The 20,346-nt window shown below is 40.6% G+C and overlaps 1 protein-coding gene and 1 long non-coding RNA gene across 2 annotated transcripts; one reads left to right on the top strand and one right to left on the bottom strand.

Annotated features, from left to right (window-relative positions):
* Nucleotides 1–14,367: 14,367 nt before the first annotated feature.
* LOC137987301 (uncharacterized) lies at nt 14,368–19,262 on the bottom strand. The gene is made up of 5 exons (XM_068833702.1): nt 19,092–19,262; nt 18,457–18,760; nt 17,547–17,639; nt 16,440–16,573; nt 14,368–15,947 (listed from the first exon to the last, which is right to left on the bottom strand). Exons 1-5 carry the CDS (start codon nt 19,127–19,129, stop codon nt 15,467–15,469), a joined length of 1,050 nt encoding a protein of 349 aa, XP_068689803.1. The 5' UTR covers nt 19,130–19,262; the 3' UTR covers nt 14,368–15,466.
* Nucleotides 17,610–19,171, top strand: LOC137987302 (uncharacterized). The gene is made up of 3 exons (XR_011120426.1): nt 17,610–17,694; nt 18,325–18,372; nt 19,057–19,171. It is a non-coding gene; the product is annotated as an uncharacterized lncRNA (long non-coding RNA).
* Nucleotides 19,263–20,346: the final 1,084 nt, after the last annotated feature.

Raw genomic sequence — 20,346 nt, 5'->3', positions numbered from 1 at the left:
CAAAAAAAATACCCAAGCGAGTGATCTGTTGGCGTCCTCAATGATGATATGGAAGAAATGATTTACTGGTGCGAGAAAAATGCTTTGCGAGCTGCGAGATCACACACACCGACACTGTGTCACACTTTATTTATTCATTATTGCATAACTTCATACTTTCATATAACCGCCCTGTTTGGCGGGAAAAGAAGAAACGCAGCGATTACTGTTTTTCAAAGGTACCAAGCCCGCCTACCTCAATGCATTGGTGTTTTTAATTTCTCAGAGACATACTCAAATACGACACTTTCTGTTCAGTGTACACGTTATGGTACATGAAAGTCCTTGTAATGGAGAGTTTTAAAAGTCTTAGATATTCGTTACAAAGCTGTTATCGCATGACTTTATAACTTCTTTTCTTTTTAGATGTTAATGTTACCCAATAAGGGTGCGTTTGATTGGGAAATCCTGAATTTGGGTCCTCGTATTTCCATTCGAAAGCAAAAGTTGTGGCGGTTTTCACTCATTAAAACCCTTCCTAACATAAATTTCCAAATGGTGAAATCTACGACAAAATCCGATTTCAGATTTTGCGTTCGATTGGAAATCCGAAGATCTAGATCCGGAAGTCCCAGTCGAACGCACAACTTCCCGCCATTCATATTTAATTACCAGTCTTTTCCGAGAGATTTCCAACCGACGTATGTAACGGACGTTTTGCAAAAATCGGTGCAATGGAGGATTACGTTAATATTCCAAAGCGATTAATCCTTCAACTTATGAGCAATGAAGACGTATTATCTTCATTGTCGAATTTACCACCGAATATTCAAACGGTTGTTGAAAACTGCACGATGACTATTCGGGAAATTGCTGTTAGTGCAGGAATTAGACCACAAGAGGAAAGAAGTTCAAATACTTCCTCGCCTGTAAACAGCTTGCCTGCCACCTCTGGAGTAATGCAAGGTATGGTCATATCATAGTATTGACTTGATGTTACTGTAGAAGCACAAATGAAATCTCCCCGACTTTGGGTTTACGTTCGAATTTAAATTGTTCTTTCAAGATCGTTCGTTGGTATGCTAAAGTGTTGGTTTCCTGGACATCGACGTATCATCAAAAGAGAATTGTAACTACAACTAATTTGACCGCAGTTTTATAGAACAACTCTGATGTGGAAAACCAAATTGACTGGTCTTATTAACAATTGCTCGTTCGTGTATTTCAAAACAATTCTTTATGCAAAATTTGGGGGCCAAACAAACATTAAGTGTATTATGAGGAATGATAAAGTAGAGAATGGCCAATTTTTCCTCCTTTCAAAGCAACTGCAAAAGTGAACTTTCAATCTAAAGTTTCTAAAAATAACACAATGTATTTGGGACGGCTTTGGTGAATAAAGAAAGTGCTTGACTGTGTTGAGGTGATAAGCACTTTAATCTAAGCTTCAACGGTTTTATAAATAAAAGGGTGTAACCACACAAAGCAAGTATGAAAAGCATTAATGTATTGGCTTTTCCAAACTTTATTTAAACGAAAGAAATACTGACTTCTTAGACAAGTACCTCACCACACTAACTAATTGTCTTTCTTGGCAGTCTCAGTTAGAGGTCTTTGGACAAATATGTTGCTTGAGAAAAATAGATCTGTGATTGTCCCACAATTCACTACAGTAGTCAAAACAGAATAGAATACGAGCTTGGTAAAATGTTATTTAAGTTTCGCGAGGAACAAGGTCACTGGCGAACTGGTCTTAGTCCTGTTCACAACTTTCGCAAAAAACCGCCCAAATATGTTTCCGCAAATTGTGGGCAAAAGCTTTAAGTATCTCGTAAAATGCCCTTAGTAATATCTCACGGACTGCCCTATATATTTCCCAATATCTCTTGTTGAGTTGACGGTTTTCTAGGGTCTGAATATCCATAGTGCGACTGTCGTATGACCTTGACAAAGTGTTCGCTATTTGTTTCACGAACCAATGTTTGGCAAGATTAAAACAAAGCTTCTCCTTATTCCCGCCAAGGAAACTCCTAATATGGGCAGTAAACAGTTCGATTGGCCAATCACATTACTGCATTTCGAATGACGTCAAAGCCTAACCTTCAAGAAAGTTCCATGGAGAAATGACGTTGTTTGCATCCGCGTTCGCTCAGCCAATGAAAATTCGCGCTCGTTTGTTTTTGTTTGATGAGCCAATGAAATGCTTTGCATTTTTGTTTACGTCCTGTTTTTCGTTATTTTTCAAGGTCATATGAAAGTCGCTCTATCCTCCATTTTGAAACTGGCATCTATCGTAACTGTGGGATACATTATTGAAAAGTAATTCCGCTGGTCAATTTGGGCGCTGGGTAGTTCGGTTGCTGGCTCGGATGAACAAGAAAGGGGAAATTATCTCGCGATTATCTAATATCTCGAGAGCTTGTAAATTAAAAAACATCGTGATATTTGTGGCCAGGCCTAACTAGTTTAAGTGCCCCCGAGAAGAGGCTTGGAGGTGTTAAATATAAACTAAGAATAAGAAACCTTGATAGTACATTGATCTTTTTTTTTTCTGTCTTAATGGATGCGTCTCTGTTAATGTAGGTAGTGAACATGGTCAATCGAGTCATGAAGATGATCATTTAATCCCTGAGGCTGACCGTATGGGAGAAGATCAGGCCAATCACGGTCCTGCTTATGAACATGGTCAATCGAGTCATGAAGATGATCATTTAATCCCTGAGGCTGACCGTGTGGGAGAAGATCAGGCTAATTACGGTCCTGCTTATGATGCAGAAATTAGTCAAGAAGCATCCACGAGTGGTCAGAATCAACTCAGGAGAAGGGTTGTTCAACGGCGTACCCGGCGCGTTCAGAGCAAGTTGAGGGGCAGGAATAGGCCAAGGGCCAATGACTTGAACGAAGGACCACTACCCGCTTCTCAGGAAAGTCAAGTTCGTGATGACCAAGCTCGGGGAAACAACCCACCAAATAGACACCTGAGATACCTGGTACAGAATCTCCGCGCTTGCCAAAACAATCTTGAAAAAGCCAGGTTTATATTACAATATTTCAATGGCTGCAGTTTTAATGCTGGAATGTGTCCTGATGGTGTCATAAGGTTTTCAGATGACGAGGCAGCTCAGCTATCGCGATATGTCCGAGAAATTGATGAAGAGGACAATGCGGAAATAGCTGAGCCAGAGGTATGAGCATTTTAAATGTGTATACATTTACGTCATTGCATTGCTATGGTTATTATTTCGCGTTAAAAATATTAATATAATTTAATTTATGATGGCAGTTCTAAGTTCAGTTATTATCCCTCAAAATTTAGCATACATTCTCTCTGGAATACCTATCCAGTCATCTCCCTTAAAAACATGTTATTTCTCTTGAAATAGGTTATCCAAAAGTTGCGGTTCGCTATACAGCAAAAATTTCAGCTGTCTTTACAACAAACCGCAGAAGTGGGGAAAGTGCTCTGTGAAGCACTGAAGACATTCCCAAGCTTGCCAGAAGAAGATGACGATGACGAAAACCCACAAAGTAAAAGGCCAAGATTAACCGAGATTTTAGACGAAGAAGTTAATGTTGGGATATCGTCGACTTCCATGCAGGAGGCTATGCTTGTTCATCGTAATCTCGCACGTTTTCCAATTCTGGCGTTTTCGAATGAACCTGTGAGTCATCTTGCCAACAAGGATGTAAGAAATGCGTTAGATAATGTCCCAGATAAGATTCATCGTGAATGCAATGTTAGTGACAAGTTACACAACACATTTCTCGATCAAAGCGCGTATGAGAACTCTGTTCCAGCTGGAAGAAATCTCCTTTTGTCTGCGCCCATAAACATCGAGTCTGTTGTGGTAAATGATGGTGATGGCATTATTTTGGGAGTGAATCCTTCTTCTGATAGACCCCTCGACAACGCAACGTACACCAGGTTAAACCGAATTGATGCGCCGGAACTGTTTGCTGTTCATTACGTAAGAGACGAAGCGACGAACCAGGTTCTCCACCAGTTTAAAGGGCATTCGTCTCTGCTAGGTATGCAGTTCTTTCTAGATCTTTTCGTTCGTAAGGGCAGCGCGCATTTCCACTATGAGCTTCCCCGAATTGGGAAACTTGAGCCAAAAGATCACTACGGAAGGCCCTTGAAAGAATTTTGGTTTAAATTTCTGACGAGTCCTTCAGAGCACGAGTTACGCATTCTTGATGCTATAATCCAGAAATGTGATGGCCTTGATGCACATGAAAAGGCAGTCTTGATGTCTCCTTTTGATCCCAGACTGGCAACTGTAGCTAGTCCCTTTTACCTCAGTTTGAATGCCTTGCTAGTTTTAAGTGGAAATTCCCACGTCTTCACACGATTTTGCCAGGACAAAGGAATGCTTAAACTTCAACGCGTAGCAAGAGAAAATCAGATTGGTCCTTTGTACTGTGGTTTGACTAGGAATCACGTGATTGGAATTGAGGTTGACACATCTGACGATGTGATTTTGTCGCCATTTGCCGCGGTGAATGTTGACCGTTTGCGGAATAGAGGATACCCAGACTTGTATATGAGCCAAGATGGCACAATCAGTGGTCTCCTTCCGTGGCACGAGCGAGCAATGAAGCAGAAAGTATTTTCTTTCACGAGATCGAAGGCAAGAGATCATGTTGCCCAATATCGCAGTGCCAGAAGTCCGGTGTATGGATTCTTCATTGACATTGACAAAAACTGTACAAGGAGCCATTACACTCCTGTACATACGGCAGAAGGTCATTTGCAAGTAAGGCGTAGTAGATGCATTGGAATAGGTGGTCAATCAACCGGTGATGGCTTGTTTACAGTAAAGCCAATTCAACCAGACACGTTTGTCTGTGCTTACGCACCCACAGCGCCAGTGCGTCGTTTCCATCCGCACAGACAAGGTGAATATCTCATCACTGTCCAGGGAGAAGGTGCCACTGTTGACGTAGACGGCGCAGAAAACGAATTTGAGACAGGACTTGGTCGTATTTGTAATGACGGTGCGTTCCCATTAGCCTTGGTGAGATCTAAGTTTGCCAAGATTATAGCTGATCGTGTGAACTGTAAGTTTGCGAAACGAAATGGGGAAGTTTGGATTAAATCCAACAGATACATAAGGGCAAACGAGGAATTGATGGTTTGCTACACTGAAGACCCTCGCTACTGGAACAAGATCTTCTCTGATGATCAGTTGCAACGAATGAAACTGGCCCTTCAATCATGCCCTCCGACACTCAGAGATGCCGAGCATGCAATTGCTGCACTGGCCGTTTAAGCCTTGACGGGTTTTAATCAGTACTTTGAAGGTTTTACATCTGGACTGCTTTCAATTGGTAGTCTTGAGTTGCCTGAAAAAATAAGAATAGAATTCATTAAACTCATCAATAGTTAAAGTGAAAAAACTGCAGATACTTGCAATGACTTCACAGATAGACAAATATCAGAAATTCCGGCCACAAATTTGGTCGGTGTAGTACCAGTAGATTTGCTGGTACCAAAAATTCCTATCTGGAGACTTCAAAAAGAGGTTTGATAGGTGAAAAAAGAGCTGATTTGCTCAGATGTATTGAAAGAGGTAATCTTTCAACATATATCAGAAAAAAAAATTCCTGTGTGGAGACCAAGAAAAGGTTTCACAGGTGAAACAAGAGCTGTTTTGCTCAGAGCTATTCAAAAAGGCAATAATTTGGCAGCAGTTTTTAAATCCGCCGAGCTGGTTAGTTAATAACCAGTCTTGCTGGTCCCAAGCCCAGAAAAAGGATGAGGGAAAACTGCACGACAAAAGATTGGTCTTAAACGCTTGTACTAAACTAAACATTAAACGTCACAGCGGCCATTGGTCGAGTAAATTTCGGTATTAACGGCTGTTATTTAAAAGATTTCAAGGTCGACACTGTGTCTATGACGTCAAGAGCTCCTCACCAGACTCCGAGCAGTCATTGAGCCATTGTAAGCTCGCAGTAAACTTTCAAAGTTGTCCAAACATTGCGCTCGACTTAAATACTACATTTTACGTCACAGCGGCCATTGGTCGAGTAAATTTCGGTATTAACGACTCTTATTTAAAAGATTTCAAGGTCGACACTGTGTCTATGACGTCAAGAGCTCCTCACCAGACTCCGAGCAGTCATTGAGCCATTGTAAGCTCGCAGTAAACTTTCAAAGTTGTCCAAACATTGCGCTCGACTTAAATACTACATTTTACGTCACAGCGGCCATTGGTCGAGTAAATTTCGGTATTAACGACTCTTATTTAAAAGATTTCAAGGTCGACACTGTGTCTATGACGTCAAGAGCTCCTCACCAGACTCCGAGCAGTCATTGAGCCATTGTAAGCTCGCAGTAAACTTTCAAAGTTGTCCAAACATTGCGCTCGACTTAAATACTACATTTTACGTCACAGCGGCCATTGGTCGAGTAAATTTCGGTATTAACGACTCTTATTTAAAAGATTTCAAGGTCGACACTGTGTCTATGACGTCAAGAGCTCCTCACCAGACTCCGAGCAGTCATTGAGCCATTGTAAGCTCGCAGTAAACTTTCAAAGTTGTCCAAACATTGCGCTCGACTTAAATACTACATTTTACGTCACAGCGGCCATTGGTCGAGTAAATTTCGGTATTAACGACTCTTATTTAAAAGATTTCAAGGTCGACACTGTGTCTATGACGTCAAGAGCTCCTCACCAGACTCCGAGCAGTCATTGAGCCATTGTAAGCCCACTGGTTCAGCTCGCAGTAAGCTTTCAAAGTTGTCCAAACATTGCGCTCGACTTAAATACTACATTAAACGTCACAGCGGCCATTGGTCGAGTAAATTTCGGTATTAACGACTCTTATTTAAAAGATTTCAAGGTCGACACTGTGTCTATGACGTCAAGAGCTCCTCACCAGACTCCGAGCAGTCATTGAGCCATTGTAAGCCCACTGGTTCAGCTCGCAGTAAGCTTTCAAACTTGTCCAAACATTGCGCTCGACTTAAATACTACATTTTACGTCACAGCGGCCATTGGTCGAGTAAATTTCGGTATTAACGACTCTTATTTAAAAGATTTCAAGGTCGACACTGTGTCTATGACGTCAAGAGCTCCTCACCAGACTCCGAGCAGTCATTGAGCCATTGTAAGCTCGCAGTAAACTTTCAAAGTTGTCCAAACATTGCGCTCGACTTAAATACTACATTTTACGTCACAGCGGCCATTGGTCGAGTAAATTTCGGTATTAACGACTCTTATTTAAAAGATTTCAAGGTCGACACTGTGTCTATGACGTCAAGAGCTCCTCACCAGACTCCGAGCAGTCATTGAGCCATTGTAAGCCCACTGGTTCAGCTCGCAGTAAGCTTTCAAAGTTGTCCAAACATTGCGCTCGACTTAAATACTACATTTTACGTCACAGCGGCCATTGGTCGAGTAAATTTCGGTATTAACGACTCTTATTTAAAAGATTTCAAGGTCGACACTGTGTCTATGACGTCAAGAGCTCCTCACCAGACTCCGAGCAGTCATTGAGCCATTGTAAGCCCACTGGTTCAGCTCGCAGTAAGCTTTCAAAGTTGTCCAAACATTGCGCTCGACTTAAATACTACATTTTACGTCACAGCGGCCATTGGTCGAGTAAATTTCGGTATTAACGACTCTTATTTAAAAGATTTCAAGGTCGACACTGTGTCTATGACGTCAAGAGCTCCTCACCAGACTCCGAGCAGTCATTGAGCCATTGTAAGCTCGCAGTAAACTTTCAAAGTTGTCCAAACATTGCGCTCGACTTAAATACTACATTTTACGTCACAGCGGCCATTGGTCGAGTAAATTTCGGTATTAACGACTCTTATTTAAAAGATTTCAAGGTCGACACTGTGTCTATGACGTCAAGAGCTCCTCACCAGACTCCGAGCAGTCATTGAGCCATTGTAAGCCCACTGGTTCAGCTCGCAGTAAGCTTTCAAAGTTGTCCAAACATTGCGCTCGACTTAAATACTACATTTTACGTCACAGCGGCCATTGGTCGAGTAAATTTCGGTATTAACGACTCTTATTTAAAAGATTTCAAGGTCGACACTGTGTCTATGACGTCAAGAGCTCCTCACCAGACTCCGAGCAGTCATTGAGCCATTGTAAGCTCGCAGTAAACTTTCAAAGTTGTCCAAACATTGCGCTCGACTTAAATACTACATTTTACGTCACAGCGGCCATTGGTCGAGTAAATTTCGGTATTAACGACTCTTATTTAAAAGATTTCAAGGTCGACACTGTGTCTATGACGTCAAGAGCTCCTCACCAGACTCCGAGCAGTCATTGAGCCATTGTAAGCTCGCAGTAAACTTTCAAAGTTGTCCAAACATTGCGCTCGACTTAAATACTACATTTTACGTCACAGCGGCCATTGGTCGAGTAAATTTCGGTATTAACGACTCTTATTTAAAAGATTTCAAGGTCGACACTGTGTCTATGACGTCAAGAGCTCCTCACCAGACTCCGAGCAGTCATTGAGCCATTGTAAGCTCGCAGTAAACTTTCAAAGTTGTCCAAACATTGCGCTCGACTTAAATACTACATTTTACGTCACAGCGGCCATTGGTCGAGTAAATTTCGGTATTAACGACTCTTATTTAAAAGATTTCAAGGTCGACACTGTGTCTATGACGTCAAGAGCTCCTCACCAGACTCCGAGCAGTCATTGAGCCATTGTAAGCCCACTGGTTCAGCTCGCAGTAAGCTTTCAAAGTTGTCCAAACATTGCGCTCGACTTAAATACTACATTTTACGTCACAGCGGCCATTGGTCGAGTAAATTTCGGTATTAACGACTCTTATTTAAAAGATTTCAAGGTCGACACTGTGTCTATGACGTCAAGAGCTCCTCACCAGACTCCGAGCAGTCATTGAGCCATTGTAAGCCCACTGGTTCAGCTCGCAGTAAGCTTTCAAAGTTGTCCAAACATTGCGCTCGACTTAAATACTACATTTTACGTCACAGCGGCCATTGGTCGAGTAAATTTCGGTATTAACGACTCTTATTTAAAAGATTTCAAGGTCGACACTGTGTCTATGACGTCAAGAGCTCCTCACCAGACTCCGAGCAGTCATTGAGCCATTGTAAGCCCACTGGTTCAGCTCGCAGTAAGCTTTCAAAGTTGTCCAAACATTGCGCTCGACTTAAATACTACATTAAACGTCACAGCGGCCATTGGTCGAGTAAATTTCGGTATTAACAACAGCAAACTATGATATGCAATGAAATATGGCCCTTAACTCCTAGCTTATGCCAGACTGTACTGTTAAGCATAAATGCCAAGCTGTGTTGATATTGGGAAAACGGGCCGGTTTCGCGGGAAAAACATTACAAATGTACTCATAAGACAAGCAAGTTCCTTTCGCCAAGAAACGGAAAAGTGTAATAATGAACTTTCGCTAAAGTAAAAACCAATTAAAATAAAAGGGAAAGCTTGGATGGCGTAGCAATTGCGGCACGCGCGAAGCTTTACAAATAAGTACAACAAGATGCACTCGACTCTATTTAGCCTAAAATCCCGCGAAGGAATGGCATTTTCTCTTAGCAGCCAGATTGAGCTGAAGTTAAGAGCCACACGAATGCAGTTGATGTGAAAATACCTTCATCGATCTTCATCTGAATCAAGGTTTCTCTCAAAAGCCTCTTTAAACACGCCGGGTCAGCCATTACTCTTTATTCCTCGGGGAGGGGATGCCTGGGAAATGGTTTGTTCGTTGCAAGGCCTTGGACGTGGCACGAAAGCGAGTTTTTTGTGGAAAAAACAGAAATTTCGATTCCGACACAAAAACCTCTCTCCCAAACAGCCGAAGATTATCTCCGACATTTCCCGGAGCCTGTCGGAAGTCAAAGCCGAGAAACATCGCGATCGACCGATCGACCGAAATGCAAGGAGCCTGTGTACGAGGGCTGCGATTGGAGGAAACGACAGGCAGCGGAATTTTCAAAACACATCGGCATTATATAGCTTGAGGGAAGTGCGAACATCCAAAAGATGGAATCTAGTAAGTAAGAAAACTGTAGTTAAAATGCTCTTAATGTGGTTTCTTTCTTTCCTGTCTTTTCCCACCGTAAACTGTTCGTTAGATTCGGTCAAGTGAGCGACACGATTTGGCACGTTGTCGAACAGTAGTACCTCTGAAGGCGGTGAGACTTTTTCGTTCATTCCAGTACATTTCCAAATCTCCCACCCTTGCCACTCGATAGAACGCGCTATTGCGTGTACTTGAGCTGATTTTAATAATAATTTCAATCTGAATGATCTCCAAGTGAGAGAAAACGCAAATGACTGGCCTTTTTGGGGCACATTATCGCCTTGCCAGTGGTTTCACTGACGAAGCTTATTTGAACTGGGGAACTGGGGACGCGGAGAAGGACGACAACATATCTCAGGGAACAAGGGAACTTCATACAATTGAAGGGATCAAAAAGTAATTTTGGGTTCAAGGGAACAGAAGCAATTGTTTTAATGAATCAACGACACGCCCCAGCCCCTCCCTGGTAGGGCCTCATTAACGACAACTTTAAGGTGGCTCAAATCAGCAAATCAGTAAGAGAATGAATGTCTTATTTATGACGAAAGTAACCCTCTAATGCTGTTGTCTTGTGATACTAAAGGCCTGGGGTTCTGCAATAATCGCTCAACCAGATGTAGTCATTGACTTGACCCAGCAGGTTACCATGGCAACAAAACAGCCATGTCAGAACCGCCTTTATCTGGTATTTAAATGCTTTTCTATTTCAAATACGAAATCGGGGATTACCATTTGCTATTTGTGAAGAGTGATTTGCAAGCTGTGAACAGTAAAATTCTCTAAAAACTTAACACAAGGAAACAAAACATTCTCCAATGATGTCTATAAATAATTTGATGCACATTTACAATAACTTTGAATTGCCTTTAGTCAAGGATGTGAAAAGCTAACTTTTCCTTTCTCATTACTTCCAGACACAAGTGACCAGCAAGCAGTCATGTCAGTTGGTATGTGATTTTTGAAAAATTTCCAAACACTTTGAAGGCCTCTTACCTTGACATTTGATTAGTACGACCAATAATTAAATAATCTATGAGAAAAGCTAACTTTTCCTTTCTCATTATTTCCAGAGAAAAGTGACCAGCAACCGACCTGTTCAGTTGGTATGTGAGCTTTGAAAATGTTCTAAACACTTTGAGGGCCTCTTACCTTGACATTTGATTAGTACGACCAATAATTAAATAATCTATGAGAAAAGCTAACTTTTCCTTTCTCATTATTTCCAGAGAAAAGTGACCAGCAACCGACCTGTTCAGTTGGTATGTGAGCTTTGAAAATGTTCTAAACACTTTGAGGGCCTCTTACCTTGACATTTCATTAGTACGACCAATAATTAAATAATCTATGAGAAAAGCTAACTTTTCCTTTCTCATTACTTCCAGAGAAAAGTGACCAGCAACCAATCATGGCAGTTGGTATGTGACCTTTGAAAATGTTCCAAACACAATTTGATTAGTACGACTAATAATTAAATAATTTATGCTTGTGTGACTGGAAGAAAGTCTGTTCATTCCATGTAATTATACTAATAATATCAATCTTTTTTCTTTGTTTACTAGAACCACCACCAGATGCTACATGTAAGCCCTTTGATCTTGATATTAGAAGTAACAATGTTTCTTGTCATGTGCGTTTGACTGAACCATCTACATATGAGCAGTAGCTCATATGTTAATAATATTATAATTTATTATTCTTCCAGCAATGCAAAGGTACATCTTCTGAAACTATTTCAATTGTTAAAATTGGGGACCATCATTTCACTATATCTCATGATGATATTCTGCAATGTATACTAGATAGTGGGGAAACTGCCATTTATGGCATAGATAGTTCAACTGATGAGGTTGCTCTTGTTCTTCAGTTGACAAATTTGAACCTACTACAAACCTGGTGTCCAAAAAATAGGTTTATTATTCATGATGGAAAATCAGATGCATTAATTTTGAATGCACAGGCTTTTATTGGCCTCTTTGAAGTGCCTCGTTATGGGGAGAGAACGTCATGCCATACAATTCTTTCTCTGTGTGCGATAACCTTGCCTGGATAAAGCATGTGCAATAAAGTCCATGTAATGAAGACAATAACATCATTCCTTTCTTGCTTTTTGTAAACTGTTTTATTTGTTCTATAAACAGCACACAAAGAGTTGTCCCCTCAGGAGGGGATGACGCAACCCTTGAGTGACACCAGTATCCCAGGAAAAGAAAATGGTACAAATTCATTTCCTTATTACATTACTGAACTAGTTACTATCATTTGTCATTTGCTTTTCATCGTAACAGTGACAATGCCAACTTCTGTTTGACTTGCTTAACTACAGTCTGCAAGAAATTATATCACTCCTGTTTTCTAGAAAAGGCTGATGGAAAGGACCCAACAAAGGTTCCCCCCAAGGAGCCACACCCGTACACAAGTAAGCATAGAATATTCTTTATATTTACACATGACTACTTATCAAGTGAAGCTAGGATAGCTTCACTTGCAAAGTGAGCCAGCCGACGGTCAGTGACCTGATAACGGTTCACAATCAACATTTTACATGCCAATACAACGGCTATTCTTTTTTCTCTCTTTTTCAGGGTGCTGGCGATGTGGGGGACAGGGGCACATCAGGGCTCAGTGCCCCACCAAACCAAAATATGTAGATAGCGGGAGGGGGGGAAGTCGGGGGGCTAGGGGTGGAATTCGCGGTAGGGGCGGAAATCGGGGGGCAAGGGGGGGATATAGAGGCGTCATGCGCGGTACAGCACGTGGCAGGATTTTTCGTACAGGAAGAGGCGCGGGCGGCCATCGGGGCAGGGGGAATGGGAGAGGGTTGATGAATTTTATTCGGGGGAGAGTAATCAATATCTATAATTATAAGTAAAGAGACCTTGTCACGTTACAGTCAAGCTCTGTCCGCTGTACTGTTTATTCCTCAGACTGAGAGTTCTGAATTTCTTAGTTCATGCAGAAACTTATTTCAGCTCTACATTTAGATTTTTTCCCAAAATGCATCACTGCAAACATGCAACTGCATAGCTTGACTGTAACAGTGCTTGACTCCTCCCTTTACTTTTTATAGATATTGATTATTATTGTTGTGTTATTGTTAAAGTATACAAGTAGATGAATAAAGACATTATTATCGTCATCATCCTTGATTAGATTGAAAACAACCGATAAATAATTCTAGCCAGCCAATGTCTTTCTGTCTTTCTTCATTTACTTATATTGCAATAATTGTTAATTAGAATAAATATTATTATTATTGTAAATATTATTTATGGCCTGCCAGGAGAGACACACCTTTTTAGGAAGGAACCAAAACCACTAATACTTGTTAGCCTTTCATTGGGCACTCATGAATCCTTATCTATTGTGAGGATGTTTGAATTTCGGGAACAGAACAGCCTATTTTCCATTTAGATAAATGACAAGAAATTTAGGCAACTGAAACAATCAATCCAAATTTCCTGTTGATAACATGGACTTTCTTGTGTAAAACAGGGTCCTGTAAGGCATCCACCTTGAATGTACAGTATCATTAAGGTGTGAACAACATTATTCAACTGCTAGTGTCTGTGAAAAACACATGAAGCACTCTTCATTCAGAATTAACCTTCCCAAAGCAACAACTAGAAAGCTAATTATTGAAAATTATCATTCCTCACAATATTAAGGTGAGGTTTTTTTTTCTTGCTCAGAAATTCCTGTTACCATAGTTACAGGACACAAGTATTAAGTTTCTTATTTCATTTGTTTGTTCATATGTGGAATAAAACCAAAAAAGCCATCAAGTCTCTCATTAAGATTTCAACCTTGCATGATATCTCTCATGTTCGGTATCTGTACATACAATAACTTTTATAGAGTAAAATTAGTTATCGATCAGCGAGTATCTGAGTATTTATTGCCCTGTTTTATTTGTTATCGAGAATGAAGTCCTTTGATGGTAGCCCTGCTCTGTGCGTCAGAACAACTAGAAAGCTAATTATTGAAAATTATCATTCCTCACAATATTAAGGTGAGGAATTTTTTTTTTTCTTGCTCAGAAATACCTGTTACCATAGTTACAGGACACAAGTATTAAGTTTCTTATCTCTTGCCTTTCTCCTAATAATTGAAACTGTGGTGATATTATTTTCATTTCATTTGTTTGTTCATATGTGGAATAAAACCAAAAAAGCCATCAAGTCTCTCATTAAGATTTCAACCTTGCATGATATCTCTCATGTTTGGTATCTGTACATACAATAACTTTTATAGAGTAAAATTAGTTATCGATCAGCGAGTATCTGAGTATTTATTGCCCTGTTTTATTTGTTATCGAGAATGAAGTCCTTTGATTGAAGCCCTGCTCTGTGTGTCAGAAAGTTTTGAATCGGTTCATAGACCGAATGCATAAATGGCAGCCAAAAAAATATTCTTTTGTTTATGTGCTATTTACCCTTAGTAGCCTCGATTGCATGGACAAAATACCAAAGAAATGTTGCTTGAGAGCGAGGCTAGTGAGTCTCATTAGCACATAAACAAAAGAATGCATTTTTGGTCGCCATTTATGCATTTGGTCAATTAAAAAGAATACATGACAACAAAGACCTTATGGTCTCAACCACTGTTTATTTAATATATTTCATATGCTTCCTAATCACTGAACAGAGTGTATGAACACTCAAGCTTGAAACAAAACTTGTGAGCCAGTGGGCTCTCGTTTGCACGGTTCAAAACTGGAAATTTCATGCTTCCATTGCAAGGCCAAGCATCTGTGGCCATTGTAGATAATTATGCAAAGATTTTTAATTTTCACTTCATGCAAAATATAGACCATTCTACAGTTGTAGCTAAGCTGCCTGGCTTTAGAATGGAAGCGAGGCTGCCAGTGACCCTGTTTTGATACAAACCTTTGTGCTTTTCTTATGTTAATGTAGACTAATTTGAATCACAACAACACAATTTACATGATAAAAGCAGTTAGGTCTGTATCGATTCAAGGTCACCGGCAGCCTCGCAGCCATTCATAGGCCAGGTCACTGAGCAAACAACTGTAAAATGGCCCATTGCCGTTGTTCCAAGTAAGAATAAACATTTGCATTTGTTTTGTATATGTGCTGTCAATTTAACTGGCTCTATAAGGCAATTACTGGCTCAAATGATGGAGGTGATGTTATTTCAAGTTACTAAGGCTACGTATAAAATCAGCCTGTCATTCACTTGAATTTGGGAAACTGGGACAACCAATTTTGCTTCAACTAAGTTAATTCTTATTCTGCTAAGCCCTCTTGTTTGAAAACATGCAACCTTCAGTCAAGCTCTCATGCTGGTCACAAGATTTTGAGGAGAAAAAATTGTGGGGTGGAAGCTTTCGTGAATTGATTCTGGACTTAGAGAAGCGAAACTGTTTTTTTGGAAATCAGACGGTTTTTCACCGTTTGGAGCTTGACTGAAAGACTGCACAGACAGTTACCCTTTCACTGCCTTGTGGATGGTGCGTGTGGAAGTCATGAGTCTGTAGACACCTCCTCGCTTTTTGGAGCCTTGCAATTCCACAGGAACAAGGCTGTCAATGCCTTCCTTCCACTCTTCGACCGAGAGTTCAAGCTTATATAAGTTGGTGCCTATGTGTTTGTAATATAACAGCGTCGCCTCTTTTTGTCTTATGGACTTGACCTGGCCAATGTAAACCACCGGCTTCAGATAGGTGCTTTCCTCTGATACAACGGCGACGAAATCGCCCCTGTTGACTGTCTCATCACCCTCTTCTGGTTCCTCATCGGTTGCAGTTTCCCCTTCATCCAGACGGCCCTCTGCGTAATCTCTGGCTAAGTCGACCGCCATTCGTTTCTTCTGATTTGCTGTGCGGCGATCGTATGTATGTTGCGCTTGTTTTCGCGAATGCCTGAGCGCAGATGCTAACGAAGCCTTGAGAGAGTCCGTACAGTCCCTGTTAAAATCATAGAACAATGTCTGAGTCATGATATGTAATATTACACTCGAGGGGGGAATGAGAGAACTGAAATTATTGTAGGGTAGTTGACCAAAGACTGAAAAACACTCTGTTTGCCCTCCAAGAATTGCATAAGAACTGTTTCCAGTTTCACCTGAGACTGACAATGGTCCCAAGAGAAAATATAAGCAATCAATGCTCTTGCATAATTCTGAAAGTGGCCTACTTACAAACACTTTGTTTAGGTCAGAGACTTAACAAACAAACATGGACATGGGATTCAATTAGCTTGAGCAAACTACCAGCCATCTCTTCGCACGGATGCAAACCAAGTATTCTAGTGCATAGGACTGATTGATGAAAAATAAATTATTGGAATCCTATGTTTTTAAGCTGTTTCATGTGAGTCAAAGAATATATTGACCTCTTGACTCAACTTCCCTAATTTTAAGACTAAAAGTGCCCTCTGAATTACTAAGAATAACTCACGATTTGTCGTACGCCCAAGTGATAAAGGAACTTCTGAGTATGTTTATGGAAGCCAACTTTCCCGTAAGGCCATATAGCACGCTCTTCAAGTGGGCAGAAAAGGAGGCAGCAGTGAAGTGATCACCATTCTTGTTCTGGAGTAAAAAAAAGGGTAGTGCATTTGCATTGGTTGTGTTTTGTTTTGTTGTTTTTTTTTTCATTTTTGAGACCTTTTTCTTATAGAGATCCTTGCCAATGCCACTCACGTGTGTGCAAAACATACACATACATGTTAGGGTGGAAAAAAGAATGAATACTCAAAAAACAAGCAGGGTGATTTTTCTAAAAAAAACACCCTCACAGGGGTGAATCTGTTGGAAAAAAATATCCCAGAGAGGTGTTGTTTCCCTTGAAATCACCCCACAAGTGTCCAGGATCACAAAAAATCACCCCAATTGGGTTGATTTCATATCACGCAAGGGTTAATTTTGCAAATCCACTCACCCCAGAGAGATGTGGTTTTCAGTCAAAAACACCCCACTAGGGTTCCTAATCACAACCGTGAACCTTGATAGGGGTGTACTTTTCACAACAAAACACCTCACTGAAATGTGGTTTCACTTGAAATCACCCCCAAAAGGTGTGAAATTAGGTGCAAAAACCCCACTTGGGACATGAAAATACCTAACAAGGGGTAAATTTTAAAATTACCACACCCTGCAAGGGTAAATGTGCCCAAAAAAACACCCCACCACAGAATTTATCACTGAATTTTACATCCTGAAATAGCTTTTGGGGGTGAAATTTGACTGTGACCAACCCTCAGAAGGACGAAATGTTTTAAAAAACCATCCTTGCTATCGAATTGGGGGTGAAATGTGACTGTGACCAACCCTCAGATGGACGAAATGTCTAAAAAAGCCATCCTTGCTATCGAATTGGGGGTGAAACAAGAAGATTTAACAGCTTTATACCTCTATGTTAGGGTTAGGGTGCATCCTTGGCTGGGCCAAAGTAGGGGTATTTAAGGCACTTTCCTCACCCCAAAAGTCCAGAAATTGAAATTTCAATTACACAAGATGTGAGAGTATCATTTGGTAACTTAGTAACACCAGATTAAAGCCTTACCAGCAGGAGGTATCTACCACTGGAATCGGTCACCATATGCGGCCGATAATCTTTTATGTATGACAGAAGCAGTCGACATAGCTCGTCCTGTGGCTGAAAAAGATTAGTGGCATTTACCTGAATGTTTGGTCAATCATCAAACTAAACGGTAAGTCAACACTTTTGATTGCTGAACACACATTGTACAAATTTCTAACAATTTGAGATTGGCATAAATTGCCAGCTAGCCAGTTTGAGAACAGAATCAACATCGATGGATTTCAACAAATGTTTATGGATGGAGCGCTTCATCCATGTCAATCAGTAGAAATTTCAGGTCAATTATCTCAGATCACCATGAGTGTGGCAAATTGTCCCAAAACAGGCTACCCTTTTGTGATGAGATTGATGTAAATAAATTATGCTTATTCTACAAAATTATGCTGAAATGGATCTTGCCCAGAGTACCTGACAAATAAAATAATTAGTGCATATCAGCGACATGTCAACCAGAACCTCACGCTATGATGATACAACTTTACCCTGCGCTAGATGTAAATGTGACACAGAAGGTGGAAAAAACCTTTCTTGCTACAGCCACAAAACTTTGGAACTCTCTACCTATTAATACAAGATCTAGCACCAGTATTATTGCCTTCAAACAGAATTATTGTATTCTTATAAAGAAAGGTTATGCTGGCTTTGATAGCTTTCCCATTTCATAAAATTTTCACTCTTTGAATATTACATTTTACCCTTTTTAATATTTGTAACTTACATGTAGTTTTATATATTTTAGGGGAGGGCCACAAGTTTACCAGTTCTCAACTATAATGTGTCACCCTTGGTAAATCAAGTTATTTATTTATTATTGATTGATTTCTTTATTTACTTACTTAATTTATTGGAACCAAAGAGAAGATTGTCTAACCTGTAGAGCCAGCTCGTCTCGTCCAGAAAACTTCCTTGTCTTGTAGTTATTAAAGTGGAGGACAATGTCCCCACTATCCTTGACAATCAAATAATTCTTCCCAGTGGAGCTCTTTGGGTCAAAGTTACTAGCCTGTTCCCCTGACAGGACTTCCAGGGTCCTTATTTCCAATCCCCGTGCCGGGGGAATAAACACGTACAAGGATAGCATTATTAGGTCACAAAATTCTTTGGCTTTGAACTTCATCGGGCCTGTCAATTCAAATTTTTCTCTTTGCTTGCTAACGGCGGAAACCACTTCCTCCCTTTTTTAAAGACAAAAGCCAAAAAACAAAAAAATGAATAAGGTTCACACAGGTTGGGCTGTCCAGGACGAAGGGAAAGTGAATGATTCAGGTCAAAACTACTGCAGCCAAGAGAGATGTATCTTGCAAACAATGGTTAATCAATTTACTTTAAGTGCCAATTTCTCCTGAAGCTCTAAGCTTCCCTCAAATTAGTGTGACTGGGAACTAACACAATTGTTTGAATCTTAACAATCTGTAGTGTACAGCTAGTTATGCAATATACTGAATACTAATTTTAGTCTATGCCGTCACAGAGTGAGCAAAAAGCAGATTTCATGCTAAGACTAACCAAGGGATCCAGCGATTTTGGGCAGAAAGATCTTCCATCGTGGTTGGCCTTTCCAAATCACCTGCTTTTTGGAGAATTCTGGCTTGCGTTCTGAGTTGGCGGATAATCGGCACCCCTTTGAAGTCAGGAGCATCGTCTTTGTTCACAAATTTTATTGGGTACAGCAGCGAGCTAAGGTGATTTGACACCGTGGCTGAACTGCAATTTCGTTCTTCCTGCAAGGAAACAGAACAGGTTAATTGAGGCTCAAAACAGCCAAAAATCAATAAGTAAATAGAGAAGTGTAAATGAAAGAAAAGCAAAGGAACTTTATTCAAGTGTCTATTAGTTCTACAACTAAATGTGAGCCTGTAATACTTGTGTGTACTGCTCAAAATAGCAAATATTGGAGGGACTGAGTAGTTACTCGCTACACAAGTAAGCATCACAGATAAATTGCGGTCCGAGCAGTCATTGAGCCATTGTAAGCTCGCAGTAAACTTTCAAAGTTGTCCAAACATTGCGCTCGACTTAAATACTACATTTTACGTCACAGCGGCCATTGGTCGAGTAAATTTCGGTATTAACGACTCTTATTTAAAAGATTTCAAGGTCGACACTGTGTCTATGACGTCAAGAGCTCCTCACCAGACTCCGAGCAGTCATTGAGCCATTGTAAGCCCACTGGTTCAGCTCGCAGTAAGCTTTCAAACTTGTCCAAACATTGCGCTCGACTTAAATACTACATTTTACGTCACAGCGGCCATTGGTCGAGTAAATTTCGGTATTAACGACTCTTATTTAAAAGATTTCAAGGTCGACACTGTGTCTATGACGTCAAGAGCTCCTCACCAGACTCCGAGCAGTCATTGAGCCATTGTAAGCTCGCAGTAAACTTTCAAAGTTGTCCAAACATTGCGCTCGACTTAAATACTACATTTTACGTCACAGCGGCCATTGGTCGAGTAAATTTCGGTATTAACGACTCTTATTTAAAAGATTTCAAGGTCGACACTGTGTCTATGACGTCAAGAGCTCCTCACCAGACTCCGAGCAGTCATTGAGCCATTGTAAGCCCACTGGTTCAGCTCGCAGTAAGCTTTCAAAGTTGTCCAAACATTGCGCTCGACTTAAATACTACATTTTACGTCACAGCGGCCATTGGTCGAGTAAATTTCGGTATTAACGACTCTTATTTAAAAGATTTCAAGGTCGACACTGTGTCTATGACGTCAAGAGCTCCTCACCAGACTCCGAGCAGTCATTGAGCCATTGT

The sequence above is a fragment of the Montipora foliosa genome, unplaced genomic scaffold (assembly GCF_036669935.1).
Source record: "Montipora foliosa isolate CH-2021 unplaced genomic scaffold, ASM3666993v2 scaffold_338, whole genome shotgun sequence".
Taxonomy (NCBI): Eukaryota; Metazoa; Cnidaria; class Anthozoa; order Scleractinia; family Acroporidae; genus Montipora; species Montipora foliosa.
Note: the sequence above shows the minus strand (reverse complement) of the source record. Positions and strands in the feature narration are given on the sequence as shown.